Genomic DNA, 24,980 nt, shown 5'->3' on the forward strand with positions numbered 1-24,980 from the left:
GAAAAATAAACTTTATGTTTTTTCAACTTTAACTCTCTTTGGAAGACAAATGACTTAATTAAATACGACAAAAAGCAACACACTTTTCACATGATCATAAGTAAAATAAATTATTCTTCACTCAAACTCTTGATTATTTTACGGAGAGAAAAAACTTTTCCTCAACAAAACCTGTAATGTGCATGCGATTATACATAATGATGATTATGATGAGAAGGCTATTAAGGACCCCCTGTCCTTTTGTTGGACTTTTATATTTAGTTTATTACATTAATATTAAAATAATTGTATAAAGTTGTTTCTTACATGTTGATTCTTGCACACGTATCCATAGAGGAATAATGAAAAAATAATAAGAAGTTTAAACCCAGCAGAACGTGGTGATTGTACAGGATTAGAAAATAACAGGCCCCAACATAGGCTATCATTTTATTTCCACTTTAAAAGGACACTTCAAACTGTAATAGATAACTTATAATGGGTTTAATAACTACCTACATTGCCACATGTAAATGATTATTAACTACCTTTCAGATTACATGGAGATACTAAATTGACCTATGATTATTGATTACATATACAAATTTGAGTTAACCAAGAAGTAATACATTTGAGAGAAATAATAAAAATATTTATCACAACCTTACTTACAAAATCTCAATGCACATACAAAAACTATATAAATAATTTTTTAAATAAAAAAACCTAAAATTTTACAAAATATTGTTATTTAATTTTTTGGAAAATATTCATACAAATTTACACACGCATACTTTAACCAAACAAAAAATTCTTATAGCAAAACCCCTTTTAAAATAAGAATTCTTAATTTGAAAGAAAAAATCTAACATATGTGTGAGTGCAAGTATTCATATGTGTGTGTATTTTGTCTGTCTATATACAAGTATCTATATACACAAAATTCCATGAGAATTATCCTCAGGCATTTCTTACATTTAACATATTTATATGTGTTTATATGTTAGAGTTTATTGTTAGTTTGTATGTCTGTATAATTATTTGTGTTTAAATGTTTGTTCCTAAAATTTCATTCATTCATTTCATCCATACATCCATTCATCTCTGCCTGTGTAGTTTAGTTTTGTTTTCTTATTTTATGTATTATAAATACATTTCTACACATTTCTTATTATTTACACTTCCCAGAAAATGTTAGTTAGTACAAGTAAGTTTTTAATAAGCCATCAAAATGTTCATTGAAATTTTTGGATTAGAAAAGTGATAAGTTTCTGTCGAAGGAGCTTTAAATCTTGAGGTTTTCTAGTTTACAGTCTAGTCTATAGTCTAGTCTATAGTCTAGTCTATAGTCTAGTCTATAGTCTAGTCTATAGTCTAGTCTATAGTCTAGTCTATAGGTCTAGTCTATAGTCTAGTCTATAGTCTAGTCTATAGTCTAGTCTTAGTCTAGTCTATAGTTAGTCTATATGTCTAGTCTATAGTCTAGTCTATAGTTAGTCTATAGTAGTCTATAGTCTAGTCTATAGTGTCTAGTCTATAGTCTAGTCTATAGTCTAGTCTATAGTCTAGTCTATAGTCTAGTCTCTAGTCTAGTCTATAGTCTAGTCTATAGTCTAGTCTATAGTCTAGTCTATAGTCTAGTCTATAGTCTAGTCTATAGTCTAGTCTATAGTCTAGTCTATAGTCTAGTCTATAGTCTAGTCTATAGTCTAGTCTATAGTCTAGTCTATAGTCTAGTCTATAGTCTAGTCTATAGTCTAGTCTATAGTCTAGTCTATAGTCTAGTCTATAGTCTAGTCTATAGTCTAGTCTATAGTCTAGTCTATAGTCTAGTCTATAGTCTAGTCTATAGTCTAGTCTATAGTCTAGTCTATAGTCTAGTCTATAGTCTAGTCTATAGTCTAGTCTATAGTCTAGTCTATAGTCTCTAGATAGTCTAGTCTATAGTCTAGTCTATAGTCTAGTCTATAGTCTAGTCTATAGTCTAGTCTATAGTCTAGTCTATAGTCTAGTCAGTCTATAGTCTAGTCTATAGTCTAGTCTATAGTCTAGTCTATAGTCTAGTCTATAGTCTAGTCTATAGTCTAGTCTATAGTCTAGTCTATAGTCGAGTCTATAGTCTAGTCTATAGTCTAGTCTATAGTCTAGTCTATAGTCGAGTCTATAGTCTAGTCTATAGTCTAGTCTATAGTCGAGTCTATAGTCTAGTCTATAGTCTAGTCTATAGTCGAGTCTATAGTCTAGTCTATAGTCTAGTCTATAGTCTAGTCTAGTCTAGTCTAGTCTAGTCTAGTCTAGTCTATAGTCTAGTCTAGTCTATAGTCTAATCTAGTCTATAGTCTAGTCTAGTCTATAGTCTAGTCTAGTCTATAGTCTAGTCTAGTCTATAGTCTATAGTCTAGTCTAGTCTATAGTCTAGTCTATAGTCTAGTCTAGTCTAGTCTAGTCTAGTCTAGTCTAGTCTAGTCTATAGTCTAGTCTATAGTCTAGTCTATAGTCTAGTCTATAGTCTAGTCTATAGTCTAGTCTATAGTCTAGTCTATAGTAGTCTATAGTCTAGTCTATAGTCTAGTCTATAGTCTAGTCTATAGTCTAGTCTATAGTCTAGTCTATAGTCTAGTCTATAGTCTAGTCTATAGTCTAGTCTAGTCTAGTCTATAGTCTAGTCTATCGTCTAGTCTAGTAGTCTAGTCTATAGTCTAGTCATAGTCTAGTCTATAGTCTAGTCTATAGTCTAGTCTATAGTCTAGTCTATAGTCTTCGTCTATAGTCTAGTCTATAGTCTAGTCTATAGTCTTAGTCTATAGTCTAGTCTATAGTCTAGTCTATAGTCTAGTCTATAGTCTAGTCTATAGTCTAGTCTATAGTCTAGTCTATAGTCTAGTCTATAGTCTAGTCTATAGTCTAGTCTATAGTCTAGTCTATAGTCTAGTCTATAGTCTAGTCTATAGTCTAGTCTATAGTCTAGGTCTATAGTCTAGTCTATAGTCTAGTCTATAGTCTAGTCTATAGTCTAGTATATAGTCTAGTCTATAGTCTAGTCTATTAGTCTAGTCTATAGTCTAGTCTATAGTCTAGTCTATAGTCTAGTCTATAGTCTAGTCTATAGTCTAGTCTATAGTCTAGTCTATAGTCTAGTCTATAGTCTAGTCTATAGTCTAGTCTATAGTCTAGTCTATAGTCTAGTCTATAGTCAGTCTAGTCTAGTCTAGTCTATAGTCTAGTCTATAGTCTAGTCTATAGTCTAGTCTATAGTCTAGTCTATAGTCTAGTCTATAGTCTAGTCTATAGTCTAGTCTATAGTCTAGTCTATAGTCTAGTCTATAGTCTAGTCTATAGTCTAGTCTATAGTCTAGTCTATAGTCTAGTCTATAGTCTAGTCTATAGTCTAGTCTATAGTCTAGTCTATAGTCTAGTCTATAGTCTAGTCTATAGTCTAGTCTATAGTCTAGTCTATAGTCTAGTCTATAGTCTAGTCTATAGTCTAGTCTATAGTCTAGTCTATAGTCTAGTCTATAGTCTAGTCTATAGTCTAGTCTATAGTCTAGTCTATAGTCTAGTCTATAGTCTAGTCTATAGTCTAGTCTATAGTCTAGTCTATAGTCTAGTCTATAGTCTAGTCTATAGTCTAGTCTATAGTCTAGTCTATAGTCTAGTCTATAGTCTAGTCTATAGTCTAGTCTATAGTCTAGTCTATAGTCTAGTCTATAGTCTAGTCTATAGTCTAGTCTATAGTCTAGCCTATAGTCTAGTCTATAGTCTAGTCTATAGTCTAGTCTATAGTCTATAGTCTAGTCTACAGTCTAGTCTATAGTCTAGTCTATAGTCTAGTCTATAGTCTAGTCTATAGTCTAGTCTATAGTCTAGTCTATAGTCTAGTCTATAGTCTAGTCTATAGTCTAGTCTATAGTCTAGTCTATAGTCTAGTCTATAGTCTAGTCTACAGTCTAGTCTATAGTCTAGTCTATAGTCTAGTCTATAGTCTAGTCTATAGTCTAGTCTATAGTCTAGTCTATAGTCTAGTCTATAGTCTAGTCTATAGTCTAGTCTATAGTCTAGTCTATAGTCTAGTCTATAGTCTAGTCTATAGTCTAGTCTATAGTCTAGTCTATAGTCTAGTCTATAGTCTAGCCTATAGTCTAGTCTATAGTCTAGTCTATAGTCTAGTCTATAGTCTAGTCTATAGTCTAGTCTATAGTCTAGCCTAGCTCTATAGTCTAGTCTATAGTCTAGTCTATAGTCTAGTCTAGCTAGTCTAGTCTATAGTCTAGCCTATAGTCTAGTCTATAGTCTAGTCTATAGTCTAGTCTATAGTCTAGTCTATAGTCTAGTCTATAGTCTAGTCTATAGTCTAGTCTATAGTCTGGTCTATAGTCTAGTCTATAGTCTAGTCCAAAGTCTAGGCTAAGGTATAGTCTAAAGTCTAGTCTATAGTCTATTCTAGAATCTAGTCTGAAGTCTAGTCTAAAGTCTAGTCTAAAATCTAACCTAAAGTCTAGTCTTAAGACTAGTCTAAAGTCTAGTAAAAATTCTAGTCTAAAGTCTAGTCTTAAGTCTAGTCTAAAGTATAGTCTAATGTATAGTCTAAAGTCTAGTTTATAGTCTAATCTAAAATCTTGTCTAAAGTCTGGTCTGTAGATTAGTTTATAATCTGAACTATAAATCCTTATTAATTACATTTTACTAACATTATTTTTGCTGGTGTTGAATTATAAATAACATCGTACATATAAATATAATAATATTACTTAAATTCTTTTTGTTATTTTTTTGTTTGTTTTATTGTTGTTATAACTCTTTCCACTCTCTAATGCATACAAGTATTTTATCGTACCCAATAGTTTTATAAGGAGTCAAAGTATCCTCATAAGTCTTTACAAAATATACAACTGCTTAATATAATCAAAATTTTGATAAATTAAAATCATTTAAGGACACTTTGCAATCTAAAAGAATGTTATTTGTTATTTTGTCTATTTGTAGAACTTGGTAGTGTTGATTGTCTCCCTAGTGATAGTTCCGCATGGAATACTCACATAACTAATTTACAACCTTCCAGAAACTGCATGGTATTTAAATACACACACATGAAAACCTTCCAACACATTTACACTCATACAATTTTCTGTGTGAGTTGATGTAGTTAAAGTTAATCAAATCGTAATTACCAGAAATATTACCCCCGGGGGTTTAAACATTTTAAAAGCAAAACTTGTTTTTTTTTTATACAACATTGCTTAGCATTCATACCCCTTGTTTTGTTTTTAATGTAAATAAAATTGTTTATAAATATATTTTTAAAAGAAAATGTATGTTTGTATATGTGTTTATATTTATATTACTTAAATGCAAACCAAAAATCATTGCATATGTCTGTTGCTTTATTTGTTTGTGTGTCTGTCTAAATTAGAGTCTAAAAATCATAGTTCTTTATTTATTTAAAATGACAAATGTTATAAAACAGGTTAACAGTTTTTTGTTTGCCATAAAATATTTACGTTTATTTTTAAATGTAGTTTTGTTTTGTATTTTATTAAAATTGCATTTTAACTTAATTTTTATAGTTTATTAAAGTAAATTTTCAAAATTTCCTTTCATTTTAGGTGAAGTGGCCTAAAGCTGCTAAAAAGGCGTTTAATACGAAATAAGGTAATAATATTCATGTTCATTATTGTATTCTAAAATAAGACAAGTTTTAAGGAATATGTTAGGAAATTAAAATAGAACTCCTTATGGGTTATTTCAAATGACATTAACAGGAATAGTGGAACAGAAGAAGAAAAAAAAAACAAAAGTATTTTTAAGTGAAAAACTAAACTAACTAGATTACACAAAGTAATTCATTACATGGTCAATTACAATTACTTGTAATGTGTAATTGAGCAATAACCAATTACAAATACTTGTTATTGTAATTGAAGTTTTTCCAATTAAAATTACTTGTAATGTGTAATTGACCAATAACCAATTACAACTACTTGTAATTGTAATTAAAGTTTTCAATTAAAATTACTTGTAATTGTCATTAAGGTATAATTACAAATTTTATGTAATTATAAGGAACAAAATTCACAATTACAAGTAATTGTAATTGGAAAAACTTCAATTCCAATTACAAGTAATTGTAATTGGTAAAACTTCAATTACAATTACAAATAATTGTAATTGGAAAACTTCAATTCCAATTACAAGTAATTGTAATTGGTAAAGCTTCAATTACAATCACTTCAAATGTAATTGTAATTGAAAATGGAATGGAATGGAAATTACCCCCCAATCCTGGTAAGTACTTACCCCACTCCCTATTTATAAGCGAGCGTGGTAAGTACTTGTCTCCAATGTCAGCATCGTGTTAAAATAATGACATTGTGTAAGTAAGTTTTAGCATTTTAACCCCTTACTTTTCAATATAAGTTTTTGCTGGGTAAATTTAATTTTAATATAAATGCTTTTATTGCAGGCAAGTTTTCGCCTTTTGCTTTTTTCTTAACCACTGTGTTTTTAGCCTCAAAATGCATATTAGTTTGGATGTTATTCTTGTTTTTACTATTATTTCTTGTCGTTGTTGTTGTTGTTCCTTTTGTTATTCATACCTTCAACTCTGACTTTTACACAACAATTCTATATGAATTTTGTTTAATATTTTTAAGGCCTTCTTCTTTTTATACCCTACACTACTGTAGTAAGAAGAATATTAGAAGATTTTTCGCCAAAAATAGCATTTTCACTAAAAATCCCCTACAAATAGTTTTCTCACGAAAAATCTGATTTTCATGCTCAAAAATTTAATTGTCACTATAAATACAATTTTTCGCTAAAATATAATTTTTCATAAAAATTTCGAATTTTCACTTATATTCCGAATTTTTACTAAAATTTCGAATTTTCAAAAAAATTTCGGATTTTCACTAAAATTTCAAATTTTCAGTAAAATTTCGAATTTTCACTAAAATTTCAAATTTTCACTAATATTACGATTTTTCACAAAAATTACGAAAAATCAGTTTTTTACTTAAATTCCGACTTATCACTTAAATTCCGAATTTTACCTATAAAATCAAATTCTTCAATGAAAGTCAAATTTTTCACTGAAAACCGGGTTTTTACTAAAAATTCAATTCTTGATTAAAAACACTTAAAACAATAGGCGTATGGTCTTACTCACCTCATGGGCATGAGAGCATTACTGACGAGATATCAAATCTCTCTGATAATATTGACTACTGCACTACCAAGCCATTCTTCCAGGAATCCTCTCCACAATGTCTGTTTGTGTGTACATTCGGTCCAAAATGGCGAGAGCGACTGAAATTGTCTTCCCGGAATTCGGAGTAAATCCTAAAATGCTGGGCATCCTTAAACCATTATGACGAAACATTCAACAGTAGTACTAATATGGATACGAGGATACCCTGATTCTACTGTCAACAACAGAAATCTAACAGATTCATTGTAATTCCGCTAAAAATCGTTTAGTTTTTTAAATAAATTGTTTCAAATTCCATTTCTGTGACTTATAAATATATAGGGTATCACAGGGTGGACAATAACTGAATAGACTTTTTACTAGTGCTTCCTTTTTCATTACTATAGTGTCTTTATTTTGCTGTGAATTCTATGCTAAAGTCCATTATTTGAAATATCATACAACGTACATTCATATATAGAGATGTGTAAACATTCTATGTGAGAATTATGCCTAAAGACAAACCATGTCCAAGTCAAGACACTCTTCTTCTCTATTATAAGTATAAAACTAACCACTACTTTGTGTTGTTGTTGTTGTTGTACTACCAATGATTCTATACTACTAACTGCTGCCTTAAACTTGTAGTATAAATACTACTGGTAAATTTACTAGATCTCTATACAAATTATATACCTATAAACAAGCATATGTGAAAATAAATAACATACAAACTTACACATACATACATATCAACAGCATATAGAAGATAAGTAAGTAACACATAGATACATACATATACATATAACATATTTTAAGTGCAAGAGTATTTAACAGGCGTTCATGTGCAATTTATGGTTGTTGCTCTTGCTGTTTTTGTTGTTATTGCTGCTGTTGTTTTAGCTACTACATTTCAAGTGTTGCTTGATTGTAAAATTCTCAACACATTAAAGGCTGCAACAGTAAAAATGTTACAACACAGTAACATCAACCAGTAGCAACAGCTGCCAGTATTGTAATAATAACAACAACAGCAGAAACAAGACAACAGTAGCAATGGCAACAATAACAACATCATCTTGTTTAAACAATGTACAGTAAAGAAAATACAGTAGCTTGTTATTAATTTTACCAAATTGATATTAATTTGCACAATTTGTAGATAATTTATTATAATTTATGAAATTTAAGCGACAATAAAAGTAAAGGGAAGGGAAACGGAAATGCAAACATTTTAATTGTTCAAGGATCTATTTTTATTGTAAAGATGTTAAAAGAGCTTTTTGAAGTCAAATTTGATTAAAAGGTGGCAATTGGTCAATTTTTAAGCCAACAAGTTCTCCTTCATACTAACAGTTCATTTCAGCTATAGCTGATTCCTGTCACTAAAGAATCAGTAAAGTGAATTCTATAGTTGCTGCTTCCCTTTAGTGGGGTTTATATAAAATGTATGAACTGGATCCGTTAACAAAACAAAACAGAAACAGGTCACAGGACCAGTTCTGTGTTGAATCCTTTTCTTCATGTAAAATGGCTTTCGTTTTATAAAAATATTAAATATTCATCCAAATAATGTAAGGAACTGTCAATCATAGAACACAACATCTAGTCAGCGAGCTTATTTTTCACACCAAGCTAATCAGTCTATAAAGAACTCAATCCTCTGCTCCTTTCAAAAGTTTCTTTGTACTTTGTTGTTCGTCTAAACTAAAAACATCGAAATAAACTTAAAGCCAAAACTAAAAATTCTTAAGGCAATCATCTCATCAGAATTACTTCTTAAATTGTATAGAGAAATAAAATAAAACCATTTTCTTTTCCCATACACACATTACAGTCAATTGCACACAATTCATCTTAATTTTATAACGATTTGATACTGTCATCTTAAAGTATCATGCAACATTTACAATAACAACAAAAGCAACAATAAGTATACAAATATACATACATACGTCTATATGTAGGGATATAAAATTTATATTGCCAAAGTGCCCAATGTGATTTTCGTGTGAAAATCTCGCGATTTAGCCAAAGGCTTAAATATTAAATACAAGCCAAAGACAATAAACAAACAGATGGACAGACAGACAGACGGACGGACTGACAGACAAACGTACAAACAAACGGACAGACGGACGTAAACATTAACGTATAAATGTATTGAAGGACAGACAGCTAGACATACAAACAAAGATATCATACAGTATTGTAAATACACACACATATATGGTTACAAACATACATGCGCAAATAAAAAACAATACTACTGCAAACTTTGACTTTATAAACTGACAAAAAACATTGAAAAAAAGACCTTAAAACAAGAAATTTAACTGGTTGGCACAACTGATGACTGAATGGTTTCACGTTCATGTAATAAATATAGCAACACAAACACTTATATGTGCCACGTATTTTCCTCATGTATATGTATACGTTTTTTGGGGGATTTAATACGTCTTGACCGTTTTTAAATGTTTGACTCATTTTTTGCTTTTGTTATTTTCACTAACTCTCACATAAACGTAGATTTCCGCTGCTTAAACTGTAGACTTTTTAAATAAATTGTTGGCATGTATGTGCACAAGTGTTTACACATGTGGATAGAAAAATAGGTGTGAATTTTTATTCAGTAAAGACTGTAGTCTATTTATAATTGAGAATGAACTCCATTCTAAAGTCCGAGCTATAATCTTTTCCATAATGCAGACTATAGTCTACTATATAGTATATTCTATAGTCCAGACTATAGACTATTCTATAGTCCAGACTATAGTCTATTACACAGTCCAGACTATAGTCTATTACACAGTCCAGACTATAGTCTATTCCATAATCCAGACTATAGACTATTCTATAGTCCAGACTATAGTCTATTCTATAGTCCAGACTATAGTCTATTCAATAGTCTATTCTATAGTCCAGACTATAGTCTATTCTATAGTCCAGACTATAGACTATTCTATAGTCCAGACTATAGTCTATTCCGTAGTCCAGACTATAGTCCAGACTATAGTCTATTCCGTAGTCCAGACTATAGTCCAGACTATAGTCTATTCTATAGTCCAGACTATAGTCTATTCTATAGTCCAGACTATAGTCTATTCTATAGTCCAGACTATAGTCTATTCTATAGTCCAGACTATAGTCTATTCTATAGTCCAGACTATAGTCTATTCTATAGTCCAGACGATAGTCTATTCTATAGTCCAGACTATAGTCTATTCTATAGTTCAGACTATGGTCTATTCTATAGTCCAGACTATAGTCTATTCTATAGTCCAGACTATAGTCTATTCTATAGTCCAGACTATAGTCTATTCTATAGTCCAGACTATAGTCTATTCTATAGTCCAGACTATAGTCTATTCTATAGTTCAGACTATAGTCTATTCTATAGTCCAGACTATAGTCTATTCTATAGTCCAGACTATAGTCTATTCTATAGTTCAGACTATAGTCTATTCTATAGTCCAGACTATAGTCTATTCTATAGTCAAGACTATAGTCTATTCTATAGTCCAGACTATAGTCGATTCTATAGTCCAGACTATAGTCGATTCTATAGTCCAGACTATAGTCGATTCTATAGTCCAGAGTATAGTCTATTCTATAGTCCAGAGTATAGTCTATTCTATAGTCCAGAGTATAGTCTATTCTATAGTCCAGACTATTGTTTATGCTATGGTCCATATTATAAACTATTCTATAGTTCTTTTTTCCAGAAGCTACTTTAAAATAGAGGTAATGAATACAACTAGTTTTCCATGCATATGTGTACTAACAAAGGTGTGTGTGTATTTCAGTATATTTGTGCATTTTGGGTGGAAAAAAAATCACAACCACAAAAATTCGCGAAAAAAATGAATTCTAAAAGAGGCAACAATACTATCGCCCTTTGGGCCAAATGCACGCGGCTTATATCGTCACATCATGCCCCTTTGCAATGGTCACGTTTCCTAAACAATTGTCTTGCAATAGTTTAAGCGTTTTTTTTTTGCCGTTGCATGTTGTTGCATTTATTTGTTGCTGTGACTGTGTTGCTCTTGTAAATGTTATGTGGCCATTAGGCATTGAATGTTAATTCCTATGTGTATAAGTTTGTATGTGAAAATAAATTCGTAAATAGCCGATTTATCCAATGGTTTCTTTGTGAGAGAAGGAAAAAACTATAAAATTAAAACTGGAATATATACAATAAATGCCCTTAAACGTGGGAGATATGTTATTGATTCCTTCGGTTTGATCATGGATTTAAAGAAAGTTGCATATTTAAGGTTTGATATAGAGATTGAATCTATAGAATATTCTCAAAATGTAGCTTTTAAATATGTTTTCAATATATCAATTATATTTTTATATTGCTAAATATTCTACTCTTCATATTTCTATTCTTTTATCAAATCCCATTTATACTTGTCTTGTTAGGACATTGAAAACCACTTTCAAATGTTAAACAAATTGATATACTTTTTAGTGTTTAAATCATTAATTGACAAAGCCATTATGTCACCTTTTGCCCCGTCATTAAGCTCTCTTTAATAACAAAAACAGATGTTTGTGAAAATCGCCATCACATCATTGTTTAGAATGACGCATAATCACATTATTGTTCACAAAAATTTATCTCGTATAAATGGACAAATTTGTGCAATTGTTTGGGCGAAAGATCGTCGAAGTAACAAGGCAATTTTACAAACTATCTACATGTGAATTTGGTAAACAACTGCATGTTGCAGTAGCTAAATACCAACAAACTTGTTAGTATAATATATTTTGTGTTGGTGTTATTTAAAAGAATTATTTCATTAATTTAATTCTATTGGGTTTTATGTGTGGTTGCTTCTAGAGCAAAAGTTTGTCGTTAATTTAACTTCAATTTGAACTTTGCTAAGACTATTTAATAGATACCACATCAAACGGTATAAATTTTTATACATTTTCCTATTATCTCACGAATATTCTTAGAGTTGGTTTTGTTGGAATACAATACGTATGGTTAATATTTGAAAAATAATATCACTCATACTACCCGTATTCCACGAACATTTTTAATTATTTTGTATTTCCGAATTTGATGTTACACTGGCTTTAAATGTTTAGTTTTCACTCAAATAAGTTTGTTCTAAAAAGAGAAGATTTAAGCTTTTGAAGACTCTGTTATTCTATAAATTTTCCTGATTTTTCACGATTATTCTTAGAGCTGGTTTTATTGGAATACAATACGTATGGTTAATATTTGAAAAATAATATCACTCATACAACCCGCATTCCACGAATTATCAATTATTTTGTAATTTCGAATTTGTTACACTTAAGTATTATTGTACATTTTAAAAACTTAGATTACACTGGCTGTAAATGTGTAGTTTTGGCATAATTTTTGTTCTAAAAAGAGAAGATTTAAGACTTTGAAGACTCTGTATAAATTGCTTTGTTCATTGTATGCAGTTTTAAAGGGATACTATCTACCCATTTTATTATTATATTTTTAATAATTTGTGTACTTTCTGCAGTACAAATAGATGCCAATGGCCACTAAATTGTCAATATGTAATCTAGAGAGTAGACAATTTGTTGCTACATGAACCTAAGTAAGTTGGTATTCGACTCACCAGGAGTAATCCGCTGAAGAGATAATTGATAGGAAGTGTAATGCGAATATAGTCTGATTTCCTTTAAGAACACTTGGGTAATTGTGTAACAAGTTTTAATCCTAAACTATAGTAATAATAATCACTACACATTCCGAACTGCAGGATAGTTATCTGCATATCTAACCACATATGTAGTTACAAATGCATTGGACACAGATATATACACTTGAACTTAAATACATATACAAATATGTATATATATGAATGAGTGTGTATCACTGTATATGTGTTAGAAAACATTTCTATTGCTTCGCGTATGTATGCTGTTGCTGCAGCATAGCATCATCAGTTGTTGAGTTGAATTTTGTATAAATGTTTATGCTTAAAGCGTATATTTTGTATTTTCGCGACGTGACTTTGCCGTAAGATGATATTTACTGTCAACGTGTTTTGTGGACATTTCCGTTGGCCAATAACGACCGAATCAACACACACACACGTACATATATAAACACAAACAAACAAGCATCCAACCAAACAATTCATGTCGTTTGCATAGAAGATTTGAGAGATTTTAGACTTTGGCTATACTAAAATTAAACAAATGCATAAACACATAGACATACATACACACATACATATGTATATAAGTGTGTGTTTATTCACACATCCTTATGCAAATACTCGTTACTCATACAAGTCTACTGCCACTTTAACACAAATTGTTATTTGTATAAATAATACATGTTGCTGTTGCAGCTTCTTGATGAATAATGCTGTTTTAAATGCTTAACGGTTTCATTAACCAACAATAACGACAACATCGTTCTCAACATTTTGTGTCATTATAAGCAGATACAATCACTTTTGTAATTCAGTTTTGAGATTTATGCAAAAAAATGTTAATGATCAGTTATTAATATACACACACAAACTGCTGGAAATGATAGGAATGACTATAGATTTATATATTAGGCAATTTGTTGTACTAGCTGACGTACTTGATTGACCGGTAGTTGGTTTGCTAATTATACTAGTTGGCTTGCCAATGGCTTTTTAGCATGTCGTTTAGCTGCTAACAGTTATTTAAAGTTGCATATTTCTTTTTGATTACTTATGTATGTTGTTTTTTAATTGTTATGAATATTTGATAGAATTATGAAGTTAAGTAAGGTATTTTGATAGTGAACTCACCTTTTTGGACAAGAGGACTCCACCGTCAAAGGTGATCTTTGATCCAATGCCACAAACGATGTTCTGTAAGATAAGAAAATTTATGGAAATTTTATTTGTTATTTAATTGATGGATATTAATTTATTTTAAAAGTTGTATTCGAATAAAATATTTATCTTTATATATCTGATAAACTGGTTTAAGTTATGGGCCTATTTATTTAGTTTAATTTCAGATTAAAAATTGATTAATCTTCACACTAAAGACATAATATTTGCATAATATTTTACGACGCTATTAAGTATAAATATACTGCATCCTAATGGAAAGTGCAGTAGATTAAGATATGTCCGTCTGTGTGTCTCTTGAAATCTGAAGACTCGGTGTATCGTCTATTCTATTACTGACAGACAGTCAGCAAACTCCTGGAACATTGTCAAAAAATTCAAATTCTTGTCATTACATACTTTTTTGGTTAAATGTTGTTATTGTATTTAGTTTTTTCTACACAAGAAGTTAATGAAAGAAAACAACAATACATAGTGTTTGTCTTCGTTGTAAAATTTTTATTATTTACTAGACTTGTCACATTAAAAATGCTGAAATCAAGGATGGAAACAGATTATTATAACATTTATTATCTTCAGCTATTTTCAAGCTATTTGAACGGAAGTTTAACAATAAAATCGATATTCAGGAAAAATATAAGAATTTGTTTCAAAATAGTTCTAATTTCTAGTTCTAGAAGTAAGACAAATAATTCACTATAAAGCAGAAGATAGTCTGCTCTATAGATAACACGTTGTACTGTACTATAAGAAGGACTAAGAAATAGACTATGGTCGGAACTATGGACTAAAGTATTTACCAGGCGGGAATACTGGTTAATTTTGTAATTTTGTTCCTTTTCTTATTATTCGTCATTTTTTGATATTCAAAACTTTGATGAGTAAATTTGCAGTTTTCATTCTCCCCTCGCTTAGGGACTGGTCTGAACTATAAATCAGACTAAATAGCAGTATGTAATCTAAAGTATAGAGCTGATCAAAATGTCCAAACGGAGTCTCTTCGACTCTACTTGACTGTTAGCGCGCAGTGAACTACCATATTAAGCAATAAAGCGGATTATAGTCAGGACCATAAAATTTATAAAACAGGTTCCAACGTTAACAATATCAATCACTTAAAACAGCGGTTCCCACAGATATTTACTTCGCGGACCCCTTGAAGAACTTATTTAATTTCGCGGACCCCCATACATATTTTGATATCTTATTGTTCTAAATAATTGTCCATGCGAAAATTGACCTAGTTCATTAATCCCTAGGTCTAATAAATGTAGAGATGTCATATCTATAAAATATTCCCGTACATTGAGAATATATAATATTTCAGATAGGTTTTCAATTGCATGTTTTGAAGATAGAATGACTTCTTTGTTGATATGTTAACATGATGTTTAATTTTATGATCGTGAGATCTTTCATGTTCATTTTTCTTCAAGGTAGCGAAAAGGTTTCTTTATCAAATATTGTCACATGTGCTTAAGGAGTCACGTTTCAAGAATTTGTTGCGATTGCAAAGGGTGAACTGAGTAAGTGAGCTAAGTTTTCGGGAAAATAATATAAGAAAGTTGGACTTCTTCTATGTTGCTGCGGAATGCGTTATCCGCATAATATATGATTTGAACTCTTTGTTAAAGTACTGTGAATTTGGAACTTAAATTTGAATTTTAAAATACCAACGAATTATTTTACTTCATGGTTTTTGGCTACATATTTACACGAAACGCTATGGATTTTCTGATGTTAATTTAATAATATGTATTGGTCGACAAAATCAAGTTAAAATCTGTGTATCACGTCGGATTGGAATATTTATAAAGAGATGCATAAAGAGTCACCTCTGTTTTGGAAATATATAATTTTAGTCTTTTCAAACGAGAACACTTTTGCTTACAATTTGATAAACTTAAATCTGTAATAAGCTTGTCTTTGAATTGAACTTCATACTCCGGAATACCAGTATCCCTAATTTAATTGTAAGGCAGAGTATTATTTGTCTGAAATAAAAACCATTATTTCAGTACATATACAGGAAATAAAAATTACAAATCACGCAGTACTTTACTTTATAAAAGTTATACAATAAATTTGTAGGGCCTAGCTTCTTCCTGATAAACAACCGAAAAAATAAAATTCAAAAAGTCACCATAAATTTGGGATTATTGCACAAAAATTGGAGATATTTGTACATACATATAAAAGCAGAATATTGTTTATTCATGGTTTTTTTCGTTCGTCTTCGCGGACCCCCTAGGATTTTACTACGGACCACTAGGGGTCCGCGGACCCCCATTTGGGAACCGTTGACTTAAAACATAACTAGTTCAAAATTATTCCCAACAATTTATATTAGAGATTATTTTGAACAAAGTCCGAAGGTGCCATTTTCAAACAAAAATCGTTAATGTTCCACGTTTCCAGAAGTGTTATGCATGGAATATCAAGTTACTGCTAATATCAAGGAATCCTCTGCGTAAAACTGTTATTCATGGGTTGAATCTGAGTTTATTTGAAATTGGGCAGCCGTATCTGAATATTTTGTCTGCACTGCTAGAGAAAAGATCACAAAATCTATTATCACTCGATAAGTTTGACCTTAAAATGCTAATGGAAATATATTGCGTGGTTTTATATATCATCTTTTCTTCATCGGTAATGCTGAGAAGCTGCTGTGAAGAGTTTATGAATGAAGCAGGATGAAGCTTTACAACATAAACATTGAAATTAATTACTTACACCACCAAAGTCACTATCTATCACACTAAATAGGACTATAACAGAGCAATAACTTTGTAATAACTTGTATTTACTGCACTTCTTATTTTTTAATGACTATTTCATACCATATTATTACTTGGAAGTAGTTTATTAACATAAAATCTGATACTTCATCGGTGTTTTTGTAAGAGTCTACTTTTAAAGATTTAATTATCTATATCAGTCACGAGCAAAACTGAAATTCTAATGCACGCGTGCATAGGCCAAGAAATTCTGCTGACGCTTTGTTGACACACCTACACTATAAGCTTGTGTGTATTAGTGTTTACTAAAATGACCACTTGTTTGTTGCCACTGTTGCCAACTTTTTTCCCAAAAATATCGCTAAAGTCGACTGAAAAATAGCTAGAAAATAGCTAAATTCAAGACATTTTGAAAAATTTAGCGATAAATCGTCAAAATAATATTTATTATATGATTCTGAAAAGAAATAGCTAAAAAAAAGCTAAATTTTTCAGATTTTTTATATTATTCTAAAAAGTCAGCGATTTGTCGCTAAAATCTATATACATACGTAGGAATGGGATAGTGATACAAACACATCTTATAACAAACACATAAGAGAATCTTTTTTTATGTTAAATATTTTCACTTTGGGTTAGGAAAAATGTCAAGTTGAGGTTAATTTCGATATGCGACCCTATACAGATTGCTTTAGAAATGTTGTAAATATAAATTGAATTTCGAAATGCTGGCCTATATGGATCGATCCTTTATTTTCGGCATAAGAGTATTATTTATTTTTCCATTACAATACAATTACAAATTATATTCTAACCTAATTTACCGAGCAGGGTGACGATAACCATACGACCGTTGTAGTGTAGCAGACCAGGATCTCTGCTGGGAATCGAACCCACAACCCCCAGACTGACAGGCTAGCACACTACCAACTAGCCTACCGGGGCACCCAAGATTATTATTATACACTCCTTTTGTGGGAAGTTTATCTGCAATATCGATATGCGGCCCTATACGCCTTAGAAATGTTGTAAATTTTTAGGACTTTATGGATCGATCCTTTCGTCACTTATTTCCAATGTTCACTAATTTTTAGAATTATGGTAGATTTTATTATTATATCACTCATTTACTAAAAGACTAGAATAATTAAATATTCGTTTTTTAATTGAGTACAACAAAATATACCCCTTTTAAAGTTTTTCGTATAACTTTACCTGTACGCACAAATATTTGCTCCTAATTATGTTCTTCAGAACATTCAAAATAAGTATAATACACACAGTTAAAACTCAAATAATTTACATTGAATGCATATTTTTATATACATACATATATGTAAATATCGTCATTCGTAGCAACTTTTAAGCGATATTATCAAAATATAAATTAATAAAAAATGCCTTAAAATCTAAAGAAAAATCGCTATATTTCCCGCTAATAGCTAAATCATATTTTCCCCCGCAAAATGGGATTAAAAATCGCTAGATTTGACGAGAAAATAGCTACAGTGTTTGTTGCTTTGTTACGATCTCAGAGATCAAAATCAAATCAGTTGCTGTTCAGCTTTTGTAGAAGCAAGATCACGTTGCGGATTTTTTTATGCTTATGATTTTTTCTCTTTTATTACACCTAGCAAAATGTTTGATATACATTGGGAAAATGATTTCTTTTTTATAGAAAACATGGACGGTGAGGCACAATGCGTCGTATGTTATAAAATTATATGTAGAAAAGCTTTATTTTTTTTGAAAAGGCATTATGAAACTTGCCATGGACCCTTAAATGACCTTAGGGGACATGACAGAAAAGTAAAGTTGTTGCAATTAAAAGGTTACCGATCAACACATTGGTGACTTATTGCGTATTAAGGAATATAAAGGAAACATTGATTTGGATAGATTAGTTGAACTTTAAATTAAGTTCAGTTAATATCTCGGTAATATCCCTTAAAAGTTCGAAATCGAATAGAAAGTCGTGATTTTCTTAATGATATTTCAGTAGTTTTATTTAATACTACTTTTTAAAAATACTACTACTTTTCTTAAATGAAAAACTCTTTCCCTTTATTCCATTTTTGTTTAAAATGCCCAAAAGTTCATGAGTTTTTCTCGTCGTAAAAAGTATTTGCAATAGAAAACAAATTTCAAAACTTTTCTCAGTGTACCACCATTTTGTTATAACGTGCAGTCATCTCTCTGCTGCTTAATGCACACAAATATACACATGGTGGTATGTGTTTGCCCATGACTGATCTATATGGATAGTAAATGTCGTAGTTTAAGTAGATTAACATGTTAGTTTTTGCTGGGAAACTTTATAAATAATGCTTTTTTTGTTTTATCCTATCCGCAACTCTTCTAAAAGAGTCTTTTATGGGTACCTCTGTTGATCAGTTTCGATAAATTATACCCTTCACCAGGCATGGGGGTAATGATTACACAAAGTAATTCATTGCATGGTTAATTACAATTACTTATAATGTGTAATTGAGCAATAACCAATTTCAAATATTTGTAATTGAAGTTTCTCTAATTATAATTACTTGTAATGTGTAATTGACCAAAATCCAATTACAAATAATTGTAATTGGAAAAACTTCAATTACAAGTAATTGTAATTGGTAAAGCTTCAATTACAATTACTTCAAATGTAATTGTAATTGAAAATGTAGTCATTTCAAAACCAGCCCTTCACCTTCGTGAGAAGAGTGTAGAAGTCTTCCATTCCGTCTGTAATGTTCACAATATACTTTTTCCGACCCTTTAAGAATACATATTCTGGATCATTATATATAGCAGAGTCGATTAAGCCATGTCCGTCTGTTTATTCTGTCGGTCTGTTCGTCTGTCTGTCTGTCTTTTTGTCAGTATGTGTGTCTGTCTCTCTGTCCGTCCGTCGGTGTGTCTGTTGAAATCAAATTTCTAAAGACTCCAGATATCTTCGGGATCTAAATCTTCAATAATTTTGTCAGGCCTATCGAAATGTTTTTTAAACGTGCTAGTCAGTTTTATATCATCAAAACTAGCCGAATAAGTCTTAGTTTGGGGATAAGTCAACCAACAATCTTTCTAATGCTGAATGAAAAAGAACTAAACAAAATATCCAAAACCAGTTCATAAGTCTTAGGGTACTACTAATCAAATCTACATAACTTATAAGAGCTTAAACATATTTGTTTATCAAAACCAAAAATTCTCCTTCCTCACCCCTAGCTTTGTGTATAATTCACTTTAAAACGTATTTCTATCCAACAACAAGGGTTAATAGTAAACCGTTATTGACTTTACTTTTTAAATATAAACATTAAATTGTAGAGTAGTAATCTAGTTCGTTTGATGAATAAAAAATATCTATGTTTGTATATATGAACATAAAAATATATTATGACCTAAAGTTGTTTAAAACAAAATTTTAATTTAGAATGCCTACAGGTGGTATAACATTTTTTCCCTGGAGTATGACCTTAAGTCATATTGAAATGTGTTTTTTTATATATACAAAGTATTGCCAAGGTTTTTGGGGAGTATATAGTTTGTATATGTATATTTTTTGTTTTTTTTTTTTCAAAAACCTAGCTTCAGGTGTTTAATTTAAAATAACAAAAATTTTTTATGAAAGAAATTTTTAAATTAAATTTTAGTGGATAACAATTAAAACATGTAGAATGTTTAAATATTTTTAATATTTTTCATAAATAATTTTTAGATTTTTTTTTAAGATTTATGATTTCTTTTCATTAACTCACAAAAGATTTATTAAATGCACTTTAGATGATTTTTCTATAACGCGTTTAAAATTAAATGTTTTAATAATTTTATTAAGAATGTTTAAAATATTAATATATATCTTTTTTTTATTTAATAATTTATATGTTTATATTTTGTTTATTAAGTTTAATTAATAATATTTATTTTCTTTATTGTTTAAATAATGTTGTCAAGTTTGGTGATCTGTTCAAGTGGCGTTTAACAACTAACAGGTTCAATTCTATAAACACTTGATTTTATATTGAGTATCAAATAAAAATGAGTTGTTGTTGCTGTTGTAGGATAAACCAAAATTCAAATTGTTTTAAAACGTTTACAAAGTATGACGTTTACTTTTTTTATATATTTTCTGGCAAATGCAACACTTTTATTTACATTTTTTCTTTCTTTTTGTTTTTTTTTTTTTTGGTATGAAAACACACAAGCAAAATAAATAAAATAGTACACAATAACGAATTGTTCACTTCCGTTTCCGTTTTATGATGGCATCTAGCCAACCAGCCAGTCAGTCTTCTGTTGTTGTTAACAGTGTAACAATGTTTTTATTATTCTCATCATCAACATTATTGCAAGCAACAACAACATCAATAAAATTGTTGTTTGTTATGGTATCGACAGCAGCAGAAGATGAGTAAGTTGTTGAAGAATTGTTGTTTTAAAAGAAAAAATACCGTTAAAGCAAATTACCTGACTTGCATTCGCGTTGAATGTCCGTTTCGAACTGAATGTTAAAGAACGAACTAAGGTTTCGTTTCGTTGTTTGCTGCTGTGTTTATGATGTTGTCTGCTTCGTTTCAAACTTGTTTAACTGTGTATGAGAGTATCTGTGTGAGTGTGTGTTCGTGTGTTCGGGGGGTTATAAGAGAGCTTGTTTGTGTGTTTATAAGAGTATGCGCTTTTAGATTTGTTGAAGTTGTTTGGCAACTTGTTAAGGTTGGATTTTGTCCGTAAGTCTGTCCTTTTAGCCAGCTTTTCTTCTTACTGTATTTTTTGTTTTATTGGACAAATTTGTTATTTGTTGTGTACTCCTCCTGTTACTCTCACCACAACGACCTTGGCACATTATAATCTCCCTCACCTCTTTCTATAAGTGTTTGAAAATGTGTGAGTATTTTGTGTTGTTGGTTATTTTTTGGCGCGCGTATTTGTGTTTTTTTGGGGTTTGTTTTTGTCTTGTTATTTGTGTGTTTTTTTTTCTCTTACATTTTTTGTTGTTAGCTTTTAGATAAGTATATGTATGGGTTTGTGGTTTTTCTTTTGTTTTGTGTTTTTTCTTGTTTATTGTGGCTGTTGTTGTTGTTCTTATATTTGGCTTGTTATTGTAATAATCTATTTCCGGTTTAAGTGTTGCCACTAATTGAGCCACAATAAAATAGCCCAGCAATTGACTTGTTGTTCTTTACTTCTTCTGCCACTTCTTCGGCCGTAATATGTTTGTGTATATTTAAGTGTTAAGTGTCTGGGCGTTTGATTACCCTTTTTTATGAACTATTATTTTTTCTTGTGCTCATATGCAATATATTTTTTCTTTTTGTTTTATTTAATAGCCATTTAGTGTAGGTTTTTTTGTGTTGCTGTAGTTTTAATAGTTTTTTGTTTTACTCTTAGTCTTTTTGTTGGTGTTTTTTTGTTTTGGCCTGCAATTATAGAAGAAATAAAATAAAATTTTATATAATTTTAATATCTTTTTAATTTATTTTAAACTAAAAACCCTTAAGCTAAGAATAAATGTTTTTTATAGACAGTTTTTTGTTTCTTTCTTTTAAGCAATTTCACTAATTCCTAAAGCTATTTTGATAAATCAATGGTATTGGGTGTACACAAAGTTATGGGTTCTTTTTTAAGGAGAAACAGGGAGGGGGCAAGGGAACAACAGATGTAGAAGAACGAAACGCGAACGAACAAAGACTAACGACACGAACGAACGAACGAACGAACGAACGAACGAACGAACGAAACGAACGAAACAACGGAACGAACGAACGAAAAACTAAAAACAACGAACGAACGAACAACGAACGAACGAACGAACGAACGAAACGAACGAACGAACGAACGAACGAACGAACGAACGAAGAAACGAACAACAAAGAACGAACGAACGAACGAACGAACGAACGAACGAACGAACGACGAAACGAACGACGAACGAAAGAAGAACGAACGAAACGAACGAACGAAACGAACGAACGAACGAAAGAACGAACGAACGAACGAACGAACGAACGAACTAACGAACGAACGAACGAAACGAACGAACGAACGAACGAACGAACGAACGAACGAAGAACGAACGAACGAACGAAACGAACGAACAACGAACGAACGAACGAACGAACGAAACGAACGAACGAACCGAACGAACGAAAGAACGAACGAACGAAGAACGAACGAACGAACGAACGAAAGAACGAAACGAACGAACGAACGAACGAACGAAACGAACGAACGAACGAAACGAACGGAACGAACGAAACGAAACGAACGAACGAACGAAGAACGAACGAACGAACGAACGAACGAACTAACGAACGAAGAACAACGAACGAAGAACGAACAAACGAACGAACGAAACGAACGAAGAAAGAACGAAGAACGAACGAAACGAACGAACGAAGAACTAACGAACGAACGAAAGAACGAAAAACTAAAACGAACGAACGAACGAACGAAAGAACGAACAACGAACGAAACGACGAACGAACGAACGAACGAAACGAACGAAGAACGAAAAACGAACGAACGAACGAAAGAACGAACGAACGAACGAACAACGAACGAACGAAACGAACGAAAGAACGCGAAAGAACGAACGAAAGAACGAACGAACGAACGAACGAACGACTAAAAAACGAACGAACGAACGAACGAAGGAAACGAACGAACGAACAACGAACGAAGAACGAACGAACGAAGAACAACGAACGAACGAACGAACGAACGAACGAACGAACGAACGAACGAACGAACGAAAAACTAAACGAACGAAGAACGAACGAACGAACAACAACGAACGAACGAACGAACGAACGAAAGAACGAACGAACGAACGAACGAACGAACTAACGAACGAACGAACGAATAAACGAACAACGAACGAACAACGAACGAAACGAACGAAACGAACGAACGAACCTAAACGAACGAACTAAACTAAAACGAACTAACTAACTAACAACTAACTAACGAAACGAACTAACTAACTAACTAACTAACTAACTAACTAACTAACTAAACTAACTAACTAACTAACACTAACTAACTAACTATAAAATAACTAAAAACTAAAACTAAACTAAACTAATACTAACTAACTAACTAACAACTAACTAACTAACTAACTAACTAACTAACTAAACTACAACTAACTACTAACAACTACTAACTAACTAACTAACTAAAACTAACTAACTAACTAACTAACTAACTAACTAACTAACTAACTAAACTAATAACTAAAAACTAACAACTACTAACTACTAACCTAATAACTACTAAAAACTAACTAACTAACTAACTAACTAACTAACTAACTAACTAACTAAACTAACGATAACTAACTAACTAACTAACTAAACTAACTAACTAAACTAACTAACTAACTAACTAACTAACTAACTAACTAACTAACTAACTAACTAACTTCACTTAAATTTACTGATCAGAGATTTTCATCTCTTTACCTCTGTTGCATCCAGTTTAGACTTAAAATGGTTTCTTAAGTGATAACTCAAAAATCGAAAATTTGAAGGCAACTAAATGTGACCATAGATTTTTGTCCTTTGTACTACGTCGGCGCTATTTTCATCAGGAATGAACTACTAACATTATCATAAATAAAAGTGATCACAGATTTTCAAACTTTCTGCCCTACCTATTTTCCGGCATTTTCTGGCGAAACCAGAAAATGCGATCAAACTCACCAAAGTTGAACCCACTTCATTCGGCTTAAGCTAATTCCCTTTGCCTTAGATTTTAAACTAACCAAGTTCTCATTCTATATCCTTTGAGGGCCAAAAACTATTGATAACCTCTAATAGTTTTTAGAGAAAGAATTAAAAAACAATATCGTTGCATTTTATATGTATGTTCCTGTTGCCATATAAAAAAAATTTATAACAAATGTACTCTTTTAAAATTACAATTTTATATTGCAGTCTCTCGCTCCTCATCAGCGATAAAATACCTAACATTAACATGTATTTGTCAAAGTTAAAGCTGAATCACTAACAATTTCATTCATAAACATTATGTTAATACAAAAATATAACAAAAATAAATTTATATTTTAAACAAATGAGTGAATGATATTTTCTAATGCAAATACAAACGTGCTCCTCATTGTAGTTAGTAAGTATTTAAAAAAATATTTATTGTACTATTTTATAGCATTTAGTTGTTGTACATTGCCTGCTAACAATTTATTTAAAATAAGCTTCGCACAGCGAAAATATAGTTTTAAATGTG

The 24,980-nt window shown here is 30.9% G+C and overlaps 1 protein-coding gene across 1 annotated transcript in view; it reads right to left on the bottom strand.

Annotated features, from left to right (window-relative positions):
- The window catches only part of LOC119610601 (BTB/POZ domain-containing protein kctd15-like), a 44,745-nt gene extending 23,082 nt beyond the window's left edge, over nucleotides 1-21,663 (bottom strand). The window contains 2 exon segments of the mRNA XM_037965896.1: nucleotides 13,960-14,022; nucleotides 21,201-21,663. Of these exon segments, the coding sequence (XP_037821824.1) occupies nucleotides 13,960-14,022; nucleotides 21,201-21,211 (74 nt within the window). The 5' untranslated portion in view covers nucleotides 21,212-21,663.
- Between the last annotated feature and the right edge of the window lie 3,317 nt (nucleotides 21,664-24,980).

The sequence above is a fragment of the Lucilia sericata genome, unplaced genomic scaffold, assembly GCF_015586225.1.
Source record: "Lucilia sericata isolate MDLA Ls3-8-SP2 unplaced genomic scaffold, ASM1558622v1 Contig001242F_arrow, whole genome shotgun sequence".
NCBI lineage: Eukaryota > Metazoa > Arthropoda > Insecta > Diptera > Calliphoridae > Lucilia > Lucilia sericata.